Source organism: Monomorium pharaonis, chromosome 4, assembly GCF_013373865.1.
Source record: "Monomorium pharaonis isolate MP-MQ-018 chromosome 4, ASM1337386v2, whole genome shotgun sequence".
In the NCBI taxonomy this organism is placed as follows: domain Eukaryota; kingdom Metazoa; phylum Arthropoda; class Insecta; order Hymenoptera; family Formicidae; genus Monomorium; species Monomorium pharaonis.
This window is the reverse complement of record NC_050470.1, coordinates 27,166,309-27,192,808: the sequence shown is the minus strand read 5'-3', so window position 1 is coordinate 27,192,808 and position 26,500 is coordinate 27,166,309. Positions and strand designations below refer to the sequence as shown.

The following is a 26,500-nucleotide window of genomic DNA, read 5'->3' as shown; positions in this document are numbered from 1 at the left end:
ACAAGTTTCCTATTGAACACTAGATAAATGATTAATTATGTTGAATCTTGTACAACACATTTATTGCTTTGTACTTTATTTTTATCCATTGTGCGTTAAGTTTATAATGTTTATTAAAGAAATTGATTCTAAAATTCTAATTCCTATATCTAATTCCAATATTTAATTTTTTTTCTATTATTATGTGCAGGACCTAAAACAGTGGCTTATTTTATAACTCTTAACGACAGTATCGTTATATATACATATACTGTTGTTACACCGATAAAATATACAAAATGAAAAAAAATTGTAGACAATGATAGCCGACCTAGATAAAATTATAAACATTAAACTGAGCAGAAGAGAATTCTCTGATAATTTTGAAAAAAATATTAAAACGAATTAGAAAAGAATTAGAAAAGGTGTAAATTGCAATCAGTTTAATATTATATTCAAGATATAATGGTTATACGTATTTTTAAAAACATACATATAATTTTAAAAAACTTGCACAATACCATTTTAAATAAATTATTTTCTAATAAAATTTTAATGTTAAAGAAATGATCTTTACAATAGAATAAATTTTTCTTTATCTCTTTCTGTTTTTTTACAAAAAATTACGAAATTAGTTTTTTATTTTGACTCTTGTTTATGTTTATATGCTCCTTTAAAAATCTGAGAAATTAATTAATGTGTTGTCTGATGTTATCATCGCTTGAGTTTTTTTATATTCTTTATTATGAGAGCCGTCTCTATCACTTGGTAGACATATTGATGTGACGAAACGCGGTCGGACGACCATCCTCAAATATGTAATTCATGGTGAGACCTGGACCCGATCCTTTCACGAAACTTTCCGAAAGTCACTTCGCTCCTGCTCGTATTGTTCCGTCGGTGATCGCGGGACTCCGGATCGGCTCTCGCGAAATCGTATACCGTATCACTTGCAAATCTTGCGATCACTTGTCGAAGTCAGTCGAAGTCGAACAATGGCCGCGGTACTCGGACGTATAATCGTGTACGGGGGCAAGGGTGCCCTCGGCTCAGCCTGCGTATCACAATTTAAATCGCAAAATTGGGTGAGTAAGAGGGACTCGCGAGTGCCGTTACCCTCCAACGTGATCCGGATTCGATTAATTGCGCGGTCGTCTTATCAGCAGACATCAATATGCTGCATAAAATTTGATTAGAGTTTTCTGTTTCCGATATTGTTATAAATTTTATAAACAAATAAACAACATATTTATACGTATTAGAAGAATATATTTATAAATGTACAAAATACTTAAAACAGCAAAAGATAAAATGATGACTCTGAAGCCTCAGTTTTATCAATTGTTTTATCGATGACTTTTGCCCGATTGTTTCATAATTCGTATATCGATATTTTTGTATGTTTCAATTTTTTTCCACAATTTATCGCAATGAAATAAAAATTGTTTTTTTTTATTGTATGTAATTTACATGAAAGTTATTTAGACGATCGATTGGCACATAGGAGTGTCATATGATTCTATCTATAATAGTCACTTATTTCGTTTTTAATTTTCCCGGTTCTATTAAAGCTGCGACAGTTGTAAATATTTCGTAGAATAATTTCAATACGAGATATATACTTTCGTAAATTTTATTATTTGTCATTTTTATGTGCTATAATTAATTCATAAATAAATATTACATATTTCTATTAAGATAATAATTATTATTTAAATAATATTATTTTAATATAATAATTATGTAATTTAAAGATCTTGCAATTTAGGAAAAATTGATATTTCCTTACATAATAATTTTTTTCTTTAGATATATGTTAGTAGATGTTGCATCTGAAGGATGTTGCATAAAAAACTATGTATACCAAGGTTACTTGTAGTCAGGCAAGTCCTTTCACAAAGTTTTCTAGAAACAATTTGCATTTACTTCTACATTTAGATGAAAACACCTGAATAAATATATACAAATTTAATTAAACCATATCTTTTAATTTAAAAAGCACTAATATATCTATATATTATAGCCTAATTATTTTATTAATATAAATGCCATTTATATTATTATTTATGTATATAAATTTATAAAATATTTTTATATAATATTGTTAATTTGTTGATTGCCTTTGTTCAAATTTTTTGTTATAATTCTTTAGAAGATATTAAAAAATAAATTTTTATAGAAGTGATTTAAAATAATTTAAAGAGATTTAAAGAGATTAACAGATGGAATCATTAAATACTAGAGAAAAAAATTTTAATACAATATCAGTAAAAAATATAAAATGTAAAAATATAAAATATGTTTTGAGTCAAATGAACAGAACAGCAGGATTGTTGAACAGCAAAAGTATCATGTTATGGTTTACAAAAGTTTTTATTCTAACACAGTACATGTTATAATTGTTTTTAGTGGGTTGGCTCCATAGATATGAAGCCAAACGAGCAGGCAGATGCAAATGTGATTGTAAATCCGGACAATAATTGGCAACAGCAGGTACATAATTTTTTGTCATTTACATTTTTATTAGCAATATCTAAGTAGTAAACAATTGATTTCTTATTATACAGCAAACAGAGATTTTGTCCCAAGTTAAAGATGTACTGAAGAATGAAAAAGTCGACGGCATTATTTGCGTAGCTGGAGGATGGGCTGGTGGTAATGCGGCGCACAAGGATTTCGTGAAAAACAGTGACTTAATGTGGAAACAGAGCATTTGGAGTTCCGTCATAGCTGCTAGTATCGCAGCTGAATACTTGAAGGAAGGAGGATTCCTTTCTTTGACTGGTGCTAAGCCAGCATTAGGAGAAACACCAGGTTGCTACAATGAATAATAATACAAAATACATAAGACGTTCTATAATTGATGGTATAATTGGGAACGAAATAATTTTACATGAAAAAATAAGTAAAAAATGTAAAATAAAGTACTTTGTAAGGTTTTATATTTTATGTTACTACACACACACACATACATCCATTTTTCAAATTTATACAAATGTGAAAAAAATTTTATTATTTTTAACTTATTTTTTAAATGTAAAGTTACTTATTTTTCAGTTGTGTCACCAATTATGGAATATCTTGTATTTAAATACGCTTTTTCGTAGTATTTGTTAAAACATAAATTCTATTTTTGATTAGGTATGATCGGTTATGGGATGGCAAAGGCAGCTGTTCATCAGTTGACGAAATCTCTGGCGGCCAAAGATAGTGGTCTTCCTTCTAACAGTTTGGTAGCTTGCATACTACCAGTTACTTTAGATACTCCAATGAACAGGAAATGGATGCCCAAAGCTGATACAAGCACGTGGACTCCGCTCGAGTTTGTGTCCAAGTAAGAAAGAGATAATTACATATCAAATTAATATCTTGAATTTTTATTATAAAAAAATCTGTCTATAGTTTGTTTTGGAAATGGTCTCAAAATCAAGATCGGCCTACTAACGGTTCTCTCCTGCAACTCATCACTAAGGACAATAAGACGGAACTGATCACGGCTTAAAGACATAATATGAAATAAAATGGGAACAAAAGTCTCAGATCATTTATGACAATACGATAATAGATATATTTCGTTTATTGTTACAAAATGAAGAAAAATATGTTTCAGGGACGGCAAGTTCTCCGAAAGAGCTTATTCTTATATCAAGACTAATATGATTTTCTATGTTTTTAAATGTCCATTCCAATATTATATTTTTCTATGCGTTGTATACATAAGTCACTTAATTATTTAAAGAAGATAGTTTTTGCATATGTGTAATATCTATACATAGACATATCTGTTTTGTTGTGAATGTGAACTATATATACATATACTATATTGAATGTTACAAAAACAAAAAGAAAAAATCATTCAATGCATCATGAACGAATCGTCTCTCATGTAATTTTTTTTCCTGTTTAAGCTTTATAAGTACAATCAAATAATAATTAAATTTTTTGTTAATTTATAATATTTTTTTTATAAATCAAATGTTTTAATCTAACTTGCAGTATTATTAAAATATTTAATGTCAAATATTAAAAATACTATAATCATAAATTATATTTTAAAAAGTTAATAGTAGATCATAATTTATATATATATTAAAAATTTTTTTATGTTATTTATATAAAGATAAATACATATCTATATAGTAACTAACACGTTTAAAGAGAGCTATACATTAGCCCGGATAGCTCAGTCGGTAGAGCATCAGACTTTTAATCTGAGGGTCCAGGGTTCGAGTCCCTGTTCGGGCGTTTTTTTTTTTTTTTTTTTTTTTAATTTAAATATAAATTCGAACTGCGGAATAATATATTTTTGAGTTAGTATAACTTGAGAATTTTTAATTGAAATATATTCGGTATGAAATTTAATATATTGAAATATAGTATGTTTACTGTAAACTTATTTTAAATTTCAGTTTTCATGAACACATAGATTATAATACATAATTATATCTTTACACATTTTTTTTTATTTTTTTGTACAATATGTTGAATTTATTACCAGTGACAATGATGTTGAAGCAGTATGTCAACAACTAGTTTTATACATACAAATCAATCGGCGAACAAATTTCATAGCATATATTTATATATGTATATACTAACGCCAAACAAATTACACTTATTTTTCCTTGGGGGCAAAAAATTCGTCGAGCATTTTTTGTTCCGCTGAAAAGAAAAAAGAAAGGTTCATATTTATGATACGTTTCCAACTTGCATTTTAACATATTTTTATAACATTTTTATATACAATCTCCAAATCCTCGAATGTTTGTCTTTTTGCAAAGTTTTTGTGTAAAACTTTATTTTTAATCAATTCGAATGATAGAGATATTCAAGGATACAAAATTCTCCTTTTTCAAGAGAATTTTTGATATATTTTACAAACTGATTCTACCACAAGTGCTGTTTTGTTGAAAACTTTATTTTAATACATTTTACAAGAATTTTTAAAATATATTTTTTTACTCCTGACATGTCATAATCTGATAATAGAGATGAATAAACAGGAGCCTTAATATTATGAAATAAAAAATCTTTGGCAAAAATAAAGATTGGAATTGCATGCTTAATATCGAGGAAAGGTGACAAAAGAAGTGTTTCTTGGTCAGTATGTCATTCTATCTTTGTTTTATGTTTAATGAATGATAAAGATAGGAAGATAAAACATATGCCAACACATCTTTACATAAACATGTTCTGAATATGGGTTCTTATGTTTTACTATTTCAATTTATGTCGTACTTATATATTCTAGTTTTTATTTTTGCCAGAGATGGCATTTATTTTATATTTATATATATAGTCAAGTGTTTTACCTATTAAAGCAAGTTTCTTCTCCTCAGCTAATTTGGCATCACGTGCAGGTTTAAGCCTCAGCTCCTCTGCTCTGCGAGCATCCTCTTTCCTCTTATATCTTCTGTGATGGTACGCACCATAGACGATTCCAGTAAGGAGCAGACTCCAACGACAAAACTTTAAATCCCAGAAAAACAATAAATGTTTATATATCCTAATGTTTATAACAAAACATGAATACATTATTTTAATTAATTTATAGGTGTCACTTCTGGAACAAGTTGAGCGAAGTTTAATTCGCGAAATAAAAGGCGGTCACACAAACATTAATCATTAATCGAATTTCGAATATTTACGCGGAGCTTCAAGTTTCTTCAAGGTTAGAAAATCAGGATGCATAACGTTAAGAGATCGTTCAATAAAAATAAGATCTACGCGGTATGTTTTAATTATGTCAATGGAGGCCGCTGTCATACCAATTATTTTTTTATGTGGTTATTAATTCCAAAAGCCTTCACAAAACAGTAGAAAATTATGTAATAAAGTCAATTCAATCACGAGACAGGAAAATTTAAACAACGAGAAAGAAATTATTTATCGTGAAATAAAACGTATAAATAGAATAGACAGCAAAATGTGCAATGACGTAACGTATCGAAAACTATTTTTTTTACCTTGATGAAAGGAGAAACCCGCAAAGGTCTTGGATTCAGCTCGGTGGTCGACATCTTGCTCGCTGATAAGGCTGTCGTTAGTATCGTTTGCTGTCGTTTCTCGCAAGTGCTCGTGTCGAGAGCACGCTCCGTTTAGCGATGAAACGCGCGCGAACTTCAAGGATGCTGTGTTTTGCTTAGGCGAGGTTTTTAATTCATCAATTGCATTATAGGCAGATACAACTTTGCTCTGTAAAAACTTTATTTGCGCTTAATTCGTGCGATTGAGTAATCGATGAATTAAAAAACTCACTTCAAGTAGACATAAGTTGGATATTGAGGGGGAAAAAGAAAAGATATTAAATAGTAAAAAAGTATAATTATATTACAAATATTTACAAATTATTATAGATTGTTTTTTAAAAAATTTAATGCATATATGTAATATTTTTTATACTTTATGTGCATATAATTGTATTTTATGATGCGATTTTAGGCTTTGAATTGTTTGGATTATCATATTTTACACACAAACGCCCAAAATTTGGCCGAAATACAATTCGTTGAGTCGATAACAAAGGATAAAAAATTACGATTTCGAGAAGATCTCATTAATTCCCGGTAGATGGCGCACAGCGCGTCTAAAAAAAAGATTCTCATCCCCGCACCTCATCCAGTAGCATTCCCCCTCTCCAGTCACCACTCGGGTGACAATCGTGGACGAAAAACGGCCCGGTTTCGGAGCTCGGAGCTCGCGGCAGTGAGCAAAATGGCGTCGTTGTGGGCGGTGATGTCGTTCGCGTTCTCGTTGCTACTGACACCTTTCATCATGTTGCTGCTGGCGATTATATTCCTCGCGTCCATCGGCAAGTCTCTCGGTGTACGTAGGCTGTACATCAAGCTGCTGCTGGCTCTCTTTGAGGTGAGGGTGTTTCCCAGTTGCGTGAATCCGTCTCGGAAGGGTTCCATCGTTCCTTCCGCACGTCAATGAGAACAACCGGCGCGCTCTCGACTCCGGATGATCATTTCCTGCGTATATTCGTGCGACGTCCGTTGTCCCGTGACGTCGCGGGGGTCTCTCTCTCTCTCTCTCTCTTTCTCCTTCGACCGTTCCTCGCCTCGCCTCTTCTCTCGCCGGAAGGGATCGTTTCCCGTTCACATTGGCGTCTGACGTACCCACGTACCTCTGTGGCACGTGCGGCTCGCGCGCAATGCAACGCAAATTCAGTTAATTCTGCGCGCGGGGTTGCGTAGTCGCGTCTCGCTTGAGGTACGATCGACGGTCACCGCATGCACGATTAGCGATCTTGCAGCCGAGAAGAGAGAAAAAGAGAGGAAGAGAATTGTTTTCTTTCGTTTTTCTCCTTTTTTTTTCTTTAATTCGACATTCGAAGAACGGAGTTCTTGGGAGAATTTACGGCGGACGACGATGACGCGGTGCAGTCTTCGCGCGGTCCAGGTGGACAGATGCATCTACCGAATTAAAGGTGGGGTGGGGGGAGAGAAGAAATCGTTTCCGAGTCGCGAATTAATTAGCGCGCGATGACAACTGATCTTTCGCACTTTGTATGCGTACCTGATTGTACCTCATGACTGCGATGTCAAAGTACAGCTTCCCGAGAAAACGGCGAAAAACATTTTTCATCAACGTTACGCAAGCTCGATTTATATTTAGACGCAATAAACGGTGCAAAAGGAGTTCGTATCAAATTAATCTCGTTTTTTTTCCACGTGTACATAAACATTAGGAGGAATAATAGGTTTGTTTTTTTATTCCTGCACTGCTGCACTGGTGCAATAAGTTAGAATAAGACATATTTTTTTCTCATTCTTACTTATTGCACTAGTGCAGCAGTGCAGGAATAAAAAACAAACCTCATGACTCTGTAGCTAGAGCAATCTTAGCATAAAGATTAATGTGTTTTGCGTATTTTACTTTATGCGATTCTTAATTAAATACGGAGAAGAAACGCGTGGAGGTTATCCCAAATTTTCGCCGACACTTATCGAAAGAAATAATACCATTGAAAAATATCTAGTTCTAGTTATAGTAGATCAACGCGGTGTGATTGCGAAACGGAATTCAGTGGGTTTAGTGATCCGCAAAACTATTAGATCGCGAGATTGTCCCGGATTTCTATTTTAAATTATTCTGCATTGGAAAATGCGGCGCCTCTGAGTCGAGCACGTAATAATTTAATGACCGATACAACTGTCAACTAAAATGCTTAAAAGAAATCTTTGCTGAGGTCGTTTTCATCGTTTCATCGTGACGAAAAGATTATTCTGTATTCCGAATCATTAACGTGTCGAATGTCTTGAAATAATATCGCACATTATAAGAATGGTTTGAAGTTAAATATTCAGTTTAAAAATCAGTTTAGCCTGTTTTATTAAGATTTATGAAAAGAATGAGAATGTCAGGCTTGAAAAGGTTTAAATTTCTTAAATGACTAATTAGGTACAAAGTTAACTGGTGACTAAAAAATTTAAGAAACTATTGCTGGGCACTTTCTCCAAAAAAATATGTCGAATGTTTCGCGCTTTCACCTACCAGAATTACCTAAACTGAATAGATAAAAACTTCGTTTTCGTTTAATGAATTTCAGACAAATGAATAATGTATAGGTTATAAATTCTCAAAATGGAAAATTTCTAGAAATGTAGAACTTTTTACTGTTTAATTTATCGTCTAATCTTTAATTTGTGTTATAATTTTTTTTAAGTTAATTGCTAAAGCAGCATATATAATTTATATTATCCATAATGTATTTAGAATCGAACGACAACTTAATGATGACATATGTACATCATTACGTTACATCAAATCAAAATTTATTGCATAACTTTTTTACATGACTTTTTCAATCAGTTTGTAAAACTTAGTATTTTTGTTAAAGTTTTACAAAGTTTAAATTCCATTTTTATAGATTTCTTTGAGTAGTTTTACAAAAATTATAAATAGGAAAATGAGAGTTAATCACGAATTTCTGCAAAAAATGCAGAGAAATAGTTTTACTTTACATGTAATTTCACAAAAGCTTTATTTTTAATGTAATTTTCGTTGAAGAATTTTATTGGAAACGAAAATTATGGAATACAATTTTTGTTTTACTGTCTTCATCAATCACATATTTTTTAATTTTTTAATTTATTTTTAAACAAAAAGATATGCATCTTATTAAATTTATCTCATTTTTTCCACTTTGTAGTATTATTATTATATTATTATATATATATATATATATATATTAAAATTTAATAATTGCATTTACATATCTGTTTTATATTTATATCGATATCGATCTTTTGCGCATAGTTTTTTATAGATTTAATGTTATTTAATCAAGTTACAAGATCATCGCTGTATGTTTTTTCTTTGTGATTTGTCTATTCATAATGATACATTTCGCATTTCTTTCATCATTTCCGTTTACCGTTGCATTCTGCGCGTTACGGTCTCTTATTAATGTGACTGACTTAACTCAGATTGTATATTTGTTTTAAAATTGCTATGCAATCAATCAAGATCAGAAGATTACTTTCGTATTAATTTTTTAATAATTTTAATTATCTGTCTCTTTAATAACCAAATATATACCCAAAGAAATTACGGTTATACATGTTTTCTGTTTTAACTACTGTTTAAAAGTAGGTAATTCTGATCTAAGTATGCTTAATTTTAAAAATTTCCAACATAGATTAAAGTATTCAACGGTTTTAATTAGACTATTTTATACTGTGAATAAAGATAAAATATTGGTTGTAAAATAGAAACGAGAGAATTGAGCGTACAGATTATGATCAATAAGTAATAGTGGCGACATATGATACAAAGTATTAATCAGTTACGATACAAAGTATTAATCAAATTTATGTCTTTCTGAATTCTTACAATTAACAAACTGCATACGTGAGCAGTATTTGCATTTTATCACGAGTAAAATGATACGCGTCGGAATCGTATGAAAATTAAAACCTTGATGAAAATGCCAAACGAATACCATTATTCGTGCATGCTTCATTATATCATTATCATGATCTTATAAAAGTTTAATTATTTATATTGAAACATGTTGATGTGCACGCACTGTATTACCGGCGTGACTTTGTGACAACTTTCCGGTGTTTGATATGAATTTTCTATTTGTAGTTGCGTACCTTAGAATAACTTACTTAAAATCAGAAGTAAGCTAGTAAACGCGATTTAAAATAACTACTAAAATCAGAAATAACTTGTTGACATTAAATAAGTTTTGAATATATTGCCAGAAGATTGTGAGACGTTCTACACATTTCAGTGTTTGGATGTAATTTGCATTTTAGATACTTAAATTATTGAATTTGCAGATTTTTTGGAATTGAGATATTTGTATATTGTTTATTATGTGCGCACTGCTTATTGTTGGTCTCTAGATATGTTTTGCTAATGAAAAATTACATTATTAACATATATTATCTCTGTAATAATAAAAAATATATAATATTAGAATAATTAAAAAATATTATTTTACACAATAAAAATGTTTTTAATGATTTTTAACTACTTATTAATTTTAAAACTGAAATTAAATTAATTGTTTATTAAAATTGCATTTGTGGCAGATATTTTAATTTTGTAATAAATTTTTAGATAATATATGTGCCATTTTTTAATTATTAATTTTTATAATTTAGATATTATTTTTTAATATTTAAATCTTGATTTCTTGTTAATTAGTTTTATTTTTTGTTATGCGTAAACTAATGCATTGTATAAACAAATGGTTTATACAACTAAGTCTTTATAGATTGAAATGAGATATAACTTTTTTTATTATATTTTTTTGTTTGATCTACAAAAAGTTTAAACTTAAACTATTATCATAATTGCGAATACCGATATAAACAGGAAATGTGAAACGTTAATATTTGTATGAAAAGAGAAATTGTGTGATGTTGTCATAAATTATATCATAAATATGTTATTTTACATAAAATTTATGTTAATCCTTAGCATATCTTTTTTTTAGCAATACTTAATTATGTAATATTTAATTCCAGTAAATGTTAGCTACATAAATAATTTAATGTTTTTTATCTTTGATAAAAAATTTGACGTTTTTTTATATTGAATTAAATAATGCAAATTATTTTTATTAAAAATAACGAATTTTCTATACACAGAGAGAACTGTTTCTTTGAATTTAATATATGTATTTGTTTGAATTATATTTGTTTCACTGGAAAAAATAAAACATTTATTTCTTACAAAATATTGTTTTATTGAATAAAAATGTGATTGTTTCATTAAATCGTCGTTACATTAAATCATATTGTTTGACGGAATAATCACTATTATTTGAAACAATATTTGATTTAAATAAAAACATTATTTGATTCAAATAAGATTCAATCTTATATCGCAGCAATCGTGATGTAGTTCGCGAACCGCCACTAGGCGACGACACACGTGGCACTTTTCTCGTAATGCAATTTACACTCCAAAGAGTACATAAGCAGACCACTCATGGTGACAGAAAACGTATCAACCTACTGAATCAAAGAAAATTAAATTCTTAAAAAAAATATTTTATTAAAAAGAAACAATTAATTTGTTTAAAAGTCCAAACAATTGTATTTGTTAGTTCAAACATTAGTTTTATTGACGTAACCAAAGTTTGACTTAAAGAAAATGTATTAAATCCAAAGAAACTTTTCTCTCTGGATACATGTCACAATCGTGTTTTCATGAGCAAGTAACTCACTGAGTCACCGACTATATTCCGCAAGGTCTAATCGAAATGTTTTGAATGCTATAAGAAAACGCAATATATATCCTGCAAACATAATGATATACCATTCTGATTTACTAATTCAACAATGTTATTTTCGCTGTAAAGATTAATGCAGAGCACGGAAGAAAGTTTGCAAATTTCCGTAAATCAAACGTGATATTTGATAAGAGAATTTGATATTCTTCAATGACTTTTTTTAAATAAAACTTGAGATCTATCGTTACCTTGAACCTCGGACTACTTGTATCGTGTTAGAAACGAAGAAAGCACAAAGTTACATATGCAAAGTTGCAAATGACTTTTTATCAATTGTCCGACCTAGCTTGATAATATACTGGCTTGTTGAATACGTATGATGAACGTTATCAAAATGACATATCATCTAGATATAGACAGAGTATGTCATAACTGTGCATAACTATCAGTAAAAAAAACTTGCGACAAAAGTCATAGAAACATATAATGTGCAGGATAATATTTTTAAATGATACGTAGTATTAATATGGAAATATTACATTGTTTTACATTGAAATATTATATTACTGAATATAATTTTTTACTGAAGAATTATTCTACTTATAATTAGAAAAACTTTATAAGAAAACATTTTCGTAAATTGTAAAGAAACTACTGTCGTACGCAGTAATTTTTGATATAAAATTTTCTCCGTATATATATATACAATATAATGGCATAACGATTTAGCATTTTAAATTTAAATGTTTTTAAAATTAAAACATTTTTAAGTATTTAAACAAAAACAGGAATGAAACATCTTAATACTTTAAAATAAAATATGTTCTCTTTTTTAATATGATTGAAATTTTGTTTCTAGAAATGTCATGAACATGTTACGCAACTGTCGATCTTGGATTCTATGCGCGATGATGAAACGAAATTTGTGAGTGCGTTCTTTCGTACTTTGAATTCACCGTTACACTAGAAATTTCTCTGCGAGTTTTGAATCTTAATTAAATTACAATACTATATATGTAATACAGTTGCATACAAAAGCACTGATAATGTCTCGATAATTTTACCATTGATAAAAAATGATAAAACAAAAATTGTTTTATATTGAAGAAACGTTATAATATTAAACGTAGATATATAAGTATGTTAATAGCTGTTTCTTATGATCTTTTCTTAATATTGTAAATGATTTGCTATTAGTAATATTTTAAGATTGCATTTTTATAAAAAGAAAAGTTGAAGATGTGGGATCATCTATCAGTTAGCTCTTTACGTTATTTTTTTACATGTAGACTGATTTGTTACTTGTTTCAAGGCAAAAAAGAGAATATAGAATTGCCAAGAGTTCTATTAGTGATATCTGGGTAATCAATTTATGTATCCTTTTTGCATTGTAAAATATTCATCTATCACGATCATATATCACGATAATCACAGCAATTTTAATCTTCAAGATGTTCGTTATCGCACTACGTATTTAAGGAAAATACTCAAACGATACGATCTCCATTTTATTTTGAATTCATATAGGCATTAATTTTCTTGTAAATGCGCATATTTAATTTGGGAAAATATTATGTTTCACAGATTCTGTTTATTATAGCTGTGCTGCTATGATTTGATAATAATTGCAATTTAGTTGAATCAAGTTCTTTTGAAATTACAGAATTGAAGAATACGATAGGATAATTTAATTAAAAAATGACTAATTTATTTGTAATTTTAAAATATTTATATCTTGTATAAAGTTTAATTTATAATTGTGCAATTTAATATCTAATATTAAATAATGTTTAATAATATCAATTTTCTATAGTTTTATTTCTTGTTCATTTATTTATAATATATATTATATTATATAAAATAAAAATCAAATCGGTATACGTTTTATACGTAAATTTATTTTAAACATGTAATATTGTCATACCTTTTATTCTACAAAAAATATTAACTATATAGTTATTACATAAATGCAACATATGAAAATTTTATTGAGTTAAAATTTAAACAAATTTTTATATATTTTTCTCACGAATAATACACGAGGCAGAATTATCTTTCGGGTTATTATTTGCAATCGAAGCACATATACATATTCGAAGAATAAAAAAACTATTTTAGCTGTGAAATCTATGTGCGAATCGATACGAATTCGCTGTTTTGATCTATAGAGCGAGTGTAAAGTTATACATGTGTAACCTAGATTCGCCTGAACTTCTATGTTCTTTATCACTGATCGATACGATTTATTGTCTCTGCATGGCAAAGTATCTTGAGATATACAAATATATATATTAGATGGATATATCAGATCTTTAACAGCTGTTGCAATGATAAATGAAAAATGTATAAATCATATTACATAAAACATATTTACAAAATAATTTTTTACCAATGCACATAGAATAAGATTTACACAGTAATTAAATTTCCGAATACACATGTATTTGATTACACTATAAACAATCGTGTAATTGTGTTTTTTTTAAGTCAATGCTTTAATTATTACAAAGAAAATATTTTTTTTACAATTAGTAGAAATTTATGACACAATCGATTTTAGTTAAAAATTTATAAAAAATTGCAAATCTATTAAAAACTAATTTTTTATATATGCAAAATTTTTTATTTCTTTATAACCAAATAGATATGTAACGATCAGATAAGATGATATATCTGATAACTATTTATAAAAATAATAATAATCAATTCAAAGTTCGCTCGAAAGAACAGTAGTATTATCAACTATGTCTTCCATAAACGGATTAATTATATTATCAACAATTGATTGACAAGAAATCCACGTTTATTGTCAAGTAAATTTTAAATAGCCAACAACTCTCAGACCGAATACAATCGATCATTATAATCAGTATAACTTGGAAGATTTAATTGTTTTATTTTTGAAAAAGATTCAATATTTTAAAGTACAATGCTTACGCTTTAATTTGAACTTTCCAAAGTTTCTACCACATCAGATTTAGGCTGCGGTCTATTTGACGCTACAAATGCTTTGAAGAATTTTATTGACCAAATTGGAATAAAGAATTTTACGAATCAATCAAAGAATACTTCAAAGTGTTTGTAGAGTCAAATGAATCTTAATATATAACATAATTATGATTGCTATCAAAGATAATAAAAACCGTGTTTTTGGGAGATTTATTTTAAAAAAACTTGACATAATAAAATATTTTTACTTGCGGATTTAGATTCAATTCGTCAAACAATAAGAAACATTTATTCTGATTAAAGATATTTGACCAAAATTTTTTGAACGACCAGTGCTATTAATTTAGAATTGCTATATTAATTCTTAAAATACGAATAGTGTTTTACATATATGTTGCTCATAAAAATGTCACAAAAAATGTTTTTCTGAATATTACGTGTATTTTAATATATAATTGTATTTTTAATTTAATTTTAATTATGTAATTGAATTATACAATTGAATTTAATTATATATATATATATATATATATATATATATATATATAATAAAATTAAAAGAATTTAAAACTTAAATTGAAGTTTATCCCTATTACTAATGCTTATTTTAATTGATATTTTTAGTTTGTATCCACAGGGTATTCGGAAATTTAATTACTGTGTAAATCTTAAAATCTTATTCTATGTGCATTAGTAATTGCAAAATGTCTGGATATCTTTTTTGGTTTAAGAGCTGATGAGAGGTTTCGTGCAATTTCTCTCGAGAGAAAGCCTACGGATATATAATGTCGCGTGATCCGGATGCTCTTCTAACACGTTCGCATCACATGCTGTTCATCATCAAACGCGATATTGACGCTGCGATTCGTGCAATAAAGTGCGTGAGATGTATCGACTAAAATGTGATTATCTGTGGCTTGTAACTTTTTCATGAATTGTCACAGTATGAATAATAATGAAACGATTAAACGTGCATATATAAGATTTACGTCATTATCCAAATATCTAGATTTATTTTAGATTAGTTTTTTTTTGTTTAAAAAAAGTAGCATTGATGTAAATGTATAATGTGTTGCTGTATAAAACAATACGAACAATATAGAACTATTTCTAACTACGCCATGCATTTCCAAACTATGTGTCGTTGATGTGATACTTGAGCATTTATTATCATTGCATATGTATTGCGGTGATCTGTTTTGTAAAACGCAAGATGTCACACATATATGGCTTATCAACACGTGGTTGTTGAAATCTTACGCATGAGAAGCGAATGATCAACATCTGATAATTCATGTCAACTGTTGTTAAAAATATCTTGTTTGTATTAGACAATTATTTTATCTGCAAATTTATCTAACACTACAATACAACTTTATTATCAATAGGATTCATTTTATTGAAGAAACACACGAAAGTTTTTGACGATAAGTATACGTCTGCCTTCTTTCTTTCTTATCTTGCGATTTTAACTTTAGCGAGATTATATAGGTACTTGAATAAATCAGTATCAATCTTTTCTGAGACTAAAGGGAGTAGAAGAAAACAGTTCGCATAATTAGTATCGAACATAAAATATTATCAATTTCCTATTACTTGCAGCTGTAATGTTCTCATTTGTCGAACGTAACTGAAATTTTACTGCCGGACTTTTTGATAACAAAGGTGAAACATCACACCACTTGAAAGATATCTGGTTGCGTAAAATCGATAGGATAATCCAATCTCTTGGAAATTGAGACAATTTTCATAAACAGCATTTTTTCCCCTTGCATTTAATATGTATTCAGCTTTGTCATTATTACACGGATCACGACCAAGCTTGTCAAATGATAAAATGTAACATATTAATGGAGATGATAATACATATAAAAGGAAAGAAAGTTCGTAAATAGAATTATGAGAGATAATCTCTCAAATAATTAATTTCAATTTAACATAAGTGATTTAGTAAAAGTATTATTAACTCAAAACTTTCTTTTTTTTTAATTTTTTAAATTTTATATTTTTATTTTTTAAATATAAAAATTGATGACAGGTTAGGTAGATTAAAAAAAAAATTAATCTAATTATTAATTCTTTTTTTTCATATAATAGTAATAAAATGTTTTAATTAATTAGCGATTTTATTATTCCATTCATATTTGTAATCTTTATCATTGTATTGAAAAAGAAATAATTGTTGGATATACTTTATAAAAAAACATGTTGCATTTGTGTATGACTTCTATTTTTAACGTTATTTCGAATGTAGCATTATGAAGTTTTATAGAAAAATATTTTTCAGCTGACATGTTCATTAACATTTATATGTAAAACTATATTTGTCTCGATAAGGGTCAAATTCTAAAAATACAGCTAAAATCGATCATTTGCGTTTTAAATTGGAGGTCATATTTTAGTAGTATAAACCATTCGAATTTAAATGACAAAGAACTTTATATTCTAATGAAACCGATATATATAACATTCATAGTATAAATTACTTGAAACAGGAGGAGCTATAATTGAAAGTTTTTTTTTACAAACTATGCTTTAACAATTAGGAAATTAATAATTTCTATAATTATGATTTGCGTAATTAAGTTTAAATAATTTTCAATAATTCTCAATACAATACAGTGACAAATGCACTCTTGTTAATTTACCTGGTGCAGATGTACTGAATAAGTGACAGTTCAACGAACAGCAAGAGTGACTTGACGTGTTTGCGTTGACGGAATCAATTAATGCACTTGAATGTATATTTTTATCAGATACCTAATTGCGCACGCGGTAATATGTAGCATGTCGATTGGACAAAAATTATGTATAAAAAAAATAAACTCATTCCTTTAAATAAATATATTTTTCTTTAAGTTAGTTTTAAGAACTGATTGCTTCTGAATTAAATCTTATTTTTAATCTTTCTAACTAGATATAGAGATTGAACATCTTACATTTAGTAAATATTAGAGTAATTATTGCACATTGTAATTATTATGAAGTATTGCTAATAGTTAGAAAGTAATTTAATGTTTTTTACAACAATTTTTCTAAGATGCTTCCCGTGTGGAAATTCATCTAGGCACTTGCAGATTCTTATTCGGAAAAATCATACAAACATATTAAACAAAAATTCAACTCGGAAAAAGTTGGGAATTATTGTGTAAACAATGAAAGAAGGTGAAAATTTTCGTTTTTTGGCAATAAAAAAAAATTTATTATTGTTAGCAAAAAACAAAAAATACGAGCTTATAGGTATTAAAAATATCTATTAAATGAGCCGTCGAACGTTCCAATTGGTTTATTTTTTAAGGAGAAAAAAATTAAAAACTGCTAAAATTTACCTTTTTTTAAATTGTTAATAAATAATTAATAACTAATGGCAAATTCTTGTAATAGGGCTTAAATAGTAGCGGTTACTATTCTCTAGAAGTCTTGAAAATTTTAGCCCAAAACATTCATAACTTTTGACACAAAGCGATTTGTTATTTAATTATTTAATTTTTAATTAACATTGTTTATACAACTTTTTCCGAGTTGAATTTTTGTTTAATATGTTTGTATGATTTTTCCGAATAAGAATCTTGCAATTTTTTCTCGAAAGTCTAATTTTAATTTTAATGTACTAATAAGTATATATAGACAATAACAAGTACCCAATATCAATAAGTCAATTGGCTCAGTAGATAGAGTACAAGTTTTGTAATCCTAAGGTCCCGGGTTCAAAACTAGCAGTGGCAAGTTTTTAATTATTTTATAAATATTTTAGAAATAATTTTAGAAATAAATAATAAAATTACTTATATATAAAATAAAATAAAATAAAATAAAATAAAAATAAAATAAAAATAAATAAAATAAAATAAAAGAAAATAAAATAAAATAAAATAAAATAAAATAAAATAAATTAAAATTAAAATTAAAATAAATTAAAATTAAAATTAAAATTAAAATTAAAATTAAAATTAAAATTAAAATTAAAATTAAAATTAAATTAAAATTAAAATTAAAATTAAAATTAAATATACCATTAAAATTAAAATTAAAAGTAAATTAAAAATTAAAATTAAAAATTAAAATTAAAATTAAAATTACCAAATTAAAAATTAAAATTAAAATTAAAATTAAAATTAAAATTAAAATTAAATTAAAAATTAAAATTAAAATTCAAACTTCAAATAAACTTAAAATTCCCCTTAAAATTAAATTAAATTCCCCTTAAATTAAATTCCCTCCCTTCCTTAAATTAAATTCCCATCCCTAAAAGACTCCCCTCCCCTCCCTCCCTCCCCTTCCCCTTCCTTCCCTTCCTTCCCCTCCCCTAAACTCCCCTCCATCCCTCCCCTCCCCTCCCCTTCCCCCCTTCAACTTCCCTTCCCTTCCATTCCCTTCCCTTCCCTTCCCTTCCCTTCCATTCCCCTCCCCTCCCCTTCCCCTTAACCTTCCCCTTCCCCTTCCCCTTCCCTTCCATTCCCTTCCCTTCCCTTCCCTTCCCTTCCCTTCCCTTCCCTTCCCTTCCTTCCCTTCCCTTCCCTTCCCTTCCCTTCCCCTTCCCCCCCTCCCCTCCCCTCCCCTCCCCTCCCTCCCTTCCTTTCCCTTTCCTTCCTTCCTCCCCCTTTGTCCTCCCTTTCGTCTGTCCTGTTGCTCCTCCTAATCCGCCCCCCCTTTTTCTTTTCTTCTAATCCCTCCCCCATTTTCGTTTGGCTCAAGCTCCCTTTTTTCTTTGCCCAAGTTTAAAAACCCTGTAGGCCCTAGATTAAAAAGCGGGACAAATCGATATTGGACCAAGGTAGGCGTCCTAACTTGGGCCTCAATAAAAGTAAGGAAACCTAACTTGGCCCTGATTACAACCTAGGTAGAATTTCCACACGGGTTGTAGCATTATTATTAAATTGACGATTAATTTAATTTGTGATATTATTTTTTGCTTTAGTTTTTAATTGCGTTTCAAAATTGTACGCAAGTTTGTAAAAACTGAAAATGTATTTGAGATTTAAAATAATATTAGACACCAAGATTCAACCTTGACCGTAGTTTGGTAATTCTTTACTTATTTAATTTAATCTTAAGAAGTGATTGACCGTTAATTGAAATTTCTATCGTATTTAAAATACTTATTTTACATTAAAGATAACGACCATGATCGATCGATGTTGTAAAATATTGATTGTCAGAACGATTAATAATCTTTGGACACGCGATGTTCACGCGTTGGATCACTTTTTTGGAGTTTGCTCTTGTAACGCATCGTGATTCTTTCGTTAAAGTTGTTGAATGTTATCTCCATTATCGATCGATGAACGGAGATCAAAGTCTCAATATATATAACTAGGAAAGTAATCGAGTCGGTTTTCTGGAGATTACATCTTCATGGCGCGCGCAAGGAATGCCTATCTTTGATGACGCCATTCTTAAACGCACATATATAGATTAACGTCGCGTGCATCTGTTTTTCGCTATCTCTGCAATAATGAATTTTTGTATTACGCAACTTGTTGTGGGACGACTTCTTACTTCATTCTTCTCTCTCCTAGAATTGAAATCGTGGATTCCGCAGCAATGATAAGCATTTGCGTTGCAAATAATGATTTTAAAAATTTACAACATAAAATATAAATTATGTTTTTCTAAATAGTTGATAAAATTATATCTGAAAGTACGTACATAACATCCAATTTTATTGCTCAATTGAAGAGGCCTGTAGAAATCAAGTTTATTTTTTAGAAACCTAGTTTATTTATGGCGTCAAATCATTTTTTATCAGTAACATTATATCATAAAGACTTTGTTACGAACAGAAAACGAGAAATATAAATGTAATAAATGTAAAATTTCCGCAAGAATAAGTTCAAAAGTTTTTAAATTTTTAAGTGGATTTTTAAAATAATATTCAAAATTTAAAACTTTGTTTTTATACTTATTATATTTCTGGAGAAAAATTACATATTTGTACAATGTCTTTGAAGATATAAGTTTTTCTTTTCTTGAAAATTTTACTTTTTGGATTTGTTTGATTTTCATGTATTCTAACATTATTATATATAAGCCCACTTCGTTTCTTCAGATATTGTTGCTGCATCTACCTGCGAAAATTTACAAAACATTTTTTACCATTAAAAATCCACAGAATAAATTATCTTATTTTAAGTAATATTCAGTTTATAATAAATTTATCTATTTATAATATTAAACTAGATTTTTAAAATCTTTAATAATAACAGTACGTTTTTTTCAATAACTTACATGAAAAATGTAAAAACGAAAGTCTTTTTCTTAATGTTTAAAAAATAGTCGTAAAAGAAGTTGTTTGTTAGGATCCTTAAAAATTATATAGTTGTCTGTAGAGGGACCACAAACTTAAGTCAAAGGTACAAACAATTGATGATACGTACATTTTATGATCGATCACGTTTTCTGTATTACAGTACGGCCGACAAAACATAGAGAATGTAAGGAAGAAAAACGGTACTCGGAATGAAGATATGGATGAAGATCTTACTACAGAAGAATGTGAGTCATCAATGATTACGGAAAAAGATTCAACAACAGTGTTGCATAAAATGCAAAACGGGAATGTGAGCAATTCGGTGATAGCCAGGTCAAAAGACTTAATCTTAGTCCCCGAGCCAGAAATGCACAGTCACAATCACGAGAATAACGATGACGAATTAAATCTTAAAAATGATAAAAAACCGTCAATGATTGTTATCAAAGAGGTAAATTTATAAGAAAATAAATATATATGTAGAATAGATTATATTTTTGTCGAGTTTTATAAAAAATTAGCCACATTTTTCTTATGTCTGAATATTTTAGGATAGTCTTAATTCGAAAACTTCTCTTGAAACGCTAAAAACCGGATTTGCACCGGCGAGTTTGGATTACATCAGAGCGGGCTTTGAAGCCATTATAGAAGATGAAGTGACTTCACGTTTTGAAGCTGAAGAACTTAAGGTAATATTTTATCGACTGTAAAAATTGTATTAATATTTGTGTCATTGACACATTTGAATAATTTATCAATGTATCCAATAGAACTGGAATCTATTAACTCGAACGAATAGACACTACGAATTTATCTCCTGGAAGTTAACTTTTATATGGATGTTTGGATTTGTCATGCGCTACTGTTTTTTGCTACCACTAAGGATATTTATCTGCTTCATAGGGGTAAGTTTCATATTTATATTCCATATATTATATCTAATGTGCAGGGTGGATCATTTAAATGATCATCAGACGAAAGGTATGGTCTGTGAAGGAAAACAAATAATGAGAACAAATCAATTAAAAAAATTTGTTTAATGCTATATTAAGGTTCTTGTCATTTTTAAAAATAAAATGTGATTTTTTGATATAATATGATACTTCTAATTATTTTGCATATGAAAGCAATAAAATTCTGAAATAATCAGTAGTTTAAGTGATATGTTGTATTTTATTCTAGCCCATAAATACCTCGAAAATTATTCATTTTTTGGCTATATCTTAATATCTTAAGATCTTACATGCAAAATGATAAAAGGAAATATTATATAAAAATAATATAAGTCCATAAAAAATTAGCTACGATCATCATGTAACATTAAAAAATTGATTTTTTAAAAATAAATTTTATCACTACGTTATTTGTCTCTATTCACATAGATCATTCTTTTTGAAACATTTTTGCTTTGACACGAAGTTTCAGAGATAATAGTTTGTAACTCTTTAAATGGTTTACCCTGTATATATCATAATAGAGATGAAGATGTAATAAATGATTAAAATTGCGACAACCAATTTTCCTGTATGAATTCTATTTATTTGACGACATAAAATCAGTTTTTTTTAATAATCAAATTTAGATAGTGTATATTAATCTTGTAAAAAAAATATAATTTTTAATATTTTCGCATTTTTAAACATTTTAAATTTGTGGCACTGTATACTCAATACTGAATATATAAATTTGAAATTGTGTACGTATTAATATCAAAGCTTCTTAGGTACAGTATCTCGTAGTTGTAACATTTTTTATCGGCTTTCTACCCAATGGCCGCATAAAACGTTGGGCGAACAACCAAGCCTCCCTTATTGCGTTCAGAATAATGTCTTGTTCTCTCTCGAGTGTGATCACGGTCCACAATCCCGAGTACAAACCAAAGAACGCAGGGATGTGCGTGTCGAATCATACGTCCACCATCGACGTCTGCATTTTATCCACGCAAACGACATTTTCTTTGGTAATATGTCGTGGATGAGGCAATATATTTACGAGTTAAAAGATTTTAAGTTTTGCATCATCATTGTTTCGTCATAGCGAAAATGTCTTTTATTTGTTGAGAGCTTTGTACTATCTGTATTTCACTACTTTATTTTCGAGAATGGTAGAGGAACAAAGTCATGATATTTATAACATATGTGAATATATATAATCTATATCATATAATCCGTATTACTCAAACTGTATAAAACAGACAGTATACGATTTTTTATTCATAATAACATTGGATACAAAGATATAACAATTTTCTCATGTAACAAATAAAATAATACGATTTTGGTCGGTCTACTTTCATATATGTTCGAAGAAGTGTGTTACTAATGTTATACAGAAATTGTTGCGCATTAGTAGTAGTGTTACAGGTAACGTCTCCTGTAACTTTGGTTTACAGGTAGTATCTACTCAGCAACGATAGAGAGGGAATCCCACGTTTCTCAGGTGCAAAGCTTGTGGTTTACAGGTGATGTGGCTGACAGTGTGTACTGCAGTAGTGGGCTACGTTCCCGAGGGTAGTTTCAAGCGATGGCTCAACTACAGAGTCTCCATAATGTGCTTTGCTGTCTTATCCAGTGCTCTGTCTTCAGTCATCACGTACAACAATCCAGAGAATCGACCTGTTAGAGGCATATGTGTAGCTAATCACACATCTCCTATTGACGTTCTCGTACTAATGTGTGATAATTGTTATTCATTGGTATGTTTTGGCTTATGGAAATTGACATTTTTTTATATTGCTGCTTTTGTGCGCAAACACGTTTTTTGCCTTGCCTACTCATCATATTTTTCCAAACAGCTTTAAAACGATTATCATTCAGCAAACTGCATGAACATGCTTGCATTTTATTAATTTTGTTGCCTGCATTTTATTAATTTCAATAAGTTTGTTTTCATAATTGCTTTATTAAAGTATTCTAAAAATCGTACTCTTAATCACAAGTTTGTAAGCATTTAATATATGGCTAATATTGACTTCGTAAAAATTACATTCTAAAAAAATTCTAATAATAATTTCTAATAATAACGTACAAAATTAGATATATGAAAACTAAATTTCAAATCTATATAAAAATAATAAATTCTATATTTAAATAAAATGTTTGATATTAATTAAGAACATATTTTTTTATATTTTTATATGATTATAATTAATGATAATACGTCGAAGCAAAATTGGCCATTTTTAATCACTTTCAGCATCTGTAATTCGAAGGAAGTGTACGATTTTTGGAAAGTAATATATGTAATTTTTAATGCATGTTGTTTAATTTACATTTTTTATTATAGATAGGTCAGAGGCATGGTGGTTTCTTAGGAATTTTACAAAGAGCTCTTGCCCGTGCCTCTCCACATATATGGTTTGAACGCTCTGAGGTTAAAGACAGAGAAGCAGTTGCGAAAAGGTGCGATTATTTTAATGCAAATACGTTTTCCTATCATTGTCTTATCCTCTTTTATTTCATATTCTACAGAATATAATATTACAGAATATATTATATTCTACAAAATATAATTGTAATGCATATTATATTACGTGCAGGTTAAAGAAACATGTATCAGATCCCACAAACCCACCGATACTTATATTTCCGGAGGGTACGTGTATCAACAATACATCAGTTATGCAATTCAAAAAAGGCAGTTTTGAAGTGGGCAGCGTTATTTATCCTGTGGCTATAAAAGTAATTTTTATTCATATTTCTGGTGTATAACATGTATTTTCTTTGTTATACTTTTTAAACAAATATTTCTTGTACTTTTTAAAAATATATAGTACGATCCAAGATTTGGAGACGCATTTTGGAACAGTAGTCGATATTCAATGTTACAATATTTATATATGATGATGTCCAGCTGGGCTATAGTCTGCGATGTATGGTATCTCCCTCCAATGTACAGGAAGGAAGGAGAGAGTGCCATTGATTTTGCGAATAGAGTGAAATCTGTGATAGCGCGGCAAGGTGGTCTTGTCGATCTACAATGGTATGTTCGGAATTGGTTTAAAGCTTCATAGAAAATGAAAATTTTATACTAAAGTAAAAATTACATATTTATTTCGTTAGGGACGGCCAACTGAAGAGGATGAAACCGAAAAAGGAATGGAGGGAAAAGCAGCAAGAAGAATTCAGTAAACGATTAAAAGTCGAATAAATAGTAATATCATTTCTAGTCATAGCTTCATAATACGCATATTGCGTGATATTTGCTTAAACAAAATCATTTTATTCAATTGGCTCCTTCTGTTACATATTATTTCCGCATACGTCATAATAATGAGGAAAATCTAGGTGTCCCATTAGTCTGCTTTAAATTTTAGATATAAATATTTCCGCAAATATGACAGTTTGCACTTTTTTGACAAATTTCTAGATAAAAACCATTGACATTCTGACATTATGCAAAGTAATGTAATATTATACATTTGCACCATTATAAATGTAATTTTTTAATTTTGTGCTGAGTAACTACTGCAGCTTATACCTTGAAAGATTCGAATTTTCATTTAAAGTGCAAATGTAATATTTGCTAATTTTTAATAGTAAGGTTCGATAATTACGGCATTACGAATTTATTATTTATATGTGAAATGTATAATTATATTAAAACGTGTGATATTTTTTGCATGTGAGTGTATGTAGCATAAAAAAAATTTCCGATTATTCGTACGTACTAAATTATTGGACGTAGTTAGATAGTTTAGATAACATACATTAATTTTCTCTTATATATGAGAAGAAAAAATGTTATAGTTTTTGCTATAGTTAAAAAAGAAACGAAATATTTATTCATTTTTCTGTCTAAAGATTTAGGTGAAACAATTTATCACTTCAGGTTACCTAGAAATATTACCAGGTTTTCTAGAAATACTGTGTACACGATTGCATTATGTTATTTTTCTATTAAAACTGAATAGCATCTCAATATACATACATATATATATATATATATATATATATAAAATATATATATTTCTACTTTTATATTTTACATACATAGAATGTGAACTTTTTTAGCGTTCTATATTGCAATGCATGTCAATATAATATATGGTTATGAATTTAATGTATAAGTGAAAACACACGCGTGTGCATATTAATGTATCTATATAGATGCAATTCAAAAGACTAGGTTCAAAGGAACAAAAGAGAGGAAAAGTTATAAAAATATGGAAAGACGTATTTTCTCACACTTCCAACCAAAGTTAAATAGCAGTTTTTAACTAAATGCTATTTTACTATTGATGGCATTATATAATAACTATTAGTAAGTTAAAAGTAATAGATGTTATTTATTTATTTATTTATTTAAATGAAGATGACATCTATTATAAATTTACACTATTTGTTATATTTTATATTTTGGCCTAATTCCTATTATAATTAAACGAATTGTAGTCGATACATTTTTTATGAAAGAGAAAAATTTGATTAACTGTTTCCAGTATTAAAAGAATTATTAAATTTATTTTAAACTTATTTTCTGAGAACTTTTAAAAAAGATTAATATTAATTAAATGCAATAATTGATGTTAATAAGACGATACATTTATTACACGAAGAAAATCGTAAATCGATATATTTTCTGAGTTCATCTTTATCGTAACATCATATAATGTTATAAAACTA

General features: G+C 28.6%; 3 protein-coding genes and 1 non-coding gene across 8 annotated transcripts; 3 read left to right on the top strand and 1 right to left on the bottom strand.

Moving 5' to 3' along the window:
- Window positions 1-901: 901 nt before the first annotated feature.
- LOC105841141 (dihydropteridine reductase) lies at window positions 902-3,854 on the top strand. Of its 2 annotated transcripts, XM_012688275.3 has the most exons (6): window positions 902-1,064; window positions 2,389-2,472; window positions 2,547-2,793; window positions 3,121-3,313; window positions 3,382-3,512; window positions 3,590-3,854. In XM_012688275.3, the coding sequence occupies exons 1-5, from the start codon at window positions 975-977 to the stop codon at window positions 3,479-3,481; spliced, it is 714 nt and encodes a 237-aa protein (XP_012543729.1). In that variant the 5' UTR covers window positions 902-974; the 3' UTR covers window positions 3,482-3,512; window positions 3,590-3,854. The 2 variants fall into 2 exon arrangements, with proteins under 2 accessions (XP_012543729.1, XP_036141605.1); XM_036285712.1 differs by lacking the exon at window positions 902-1,064 and adding an exon at window positions 1,821-1,862 and having other exon boundaries at window positions 3,382-3,854.
- Window positions 3,855-4,151: 297 nt separating this feature from the next.
- On the top strand, window positions 4,152-4,224 carry Trnak-uuu. The gene has a single exon. It is a non-coding gene; the product is annotated as a tRNA-Lys (tRNA).
- A 195-nt stretch (window positions 4,225-4,419) lies between these two features.
- Window positions 4,420-6,103, bottom strand: LOC105841138 (ATP synthase subunit e, mitochondrial). The gene is made up of 3 exons (XM_012688269.2): window positions 5,946-6,103; window positions 5,292-5,448; window positions 4,420-4,641 (listed from the first exon to the last, which is right to left on the bottom strand). The coding sequence occupies exons 1-3, from the start codon at window positions 5,997-5,999 to the stop codon at window positions 4,595-4,597; spliced, it is 258 nt and encodes an 85-aa protein (XP_012543723.1). The 5' UTR covers window positions 6,000-6,103; the 3' UTR covers window positions 4,420-4,594.
- A 241-nt stretch (window positions 6,104-6,344) lies between these two features.
- LOC105836367 (glycerol-3-phosphate acyltransferase 3) lies at window positions 6,345-26,019 on the top strand. Of its 4 annotated transcripts, none has more exons than XM_028189428.2 (10): window positions 6,345-6,846; window positions 12,537-12,602; window positions 21,037-21,327; window positions 21,428-21,565; window positions 21,647-21,781; window positions 22,600-22,836; window positions 24,162-24,277; window positions 24,415-24,556; window positions 24,649-24,857; window positions 24,938-26,019. In XM_028189428.2, the coding sequence occupies exons 1-10, from the start codon at window positions 6,550-6,552 to the stop codon at window positions 25,023-25,025; spliced, it is 1,719 nt and encodes a 572-aa protein (XP_028045229.1). In that variant the 5' UTR covers window positions 6,345-6,549; the 3' UTR covers window positions 25,026-26,019. The 4 variants fall into 4 exon arrangements, with proteins under 4 accessions (XP_028045229.1, XP_028045231.1, XP_028045230.1 ...); XM_028189429.2 differs by lacking the exon at window positions 22,600-22,836 and adding an exon at window positions 23,338-23,571 and having other exon boundaries at window positions 6,352-6,846; XM_028189430.2 differs by lacking the exon at window positions 12,537-12,602 and having other exon boundaries at window positions 6,351-6,846.
- Window positions 26,020-26,500: the final 481 nt, after the last annotated feature.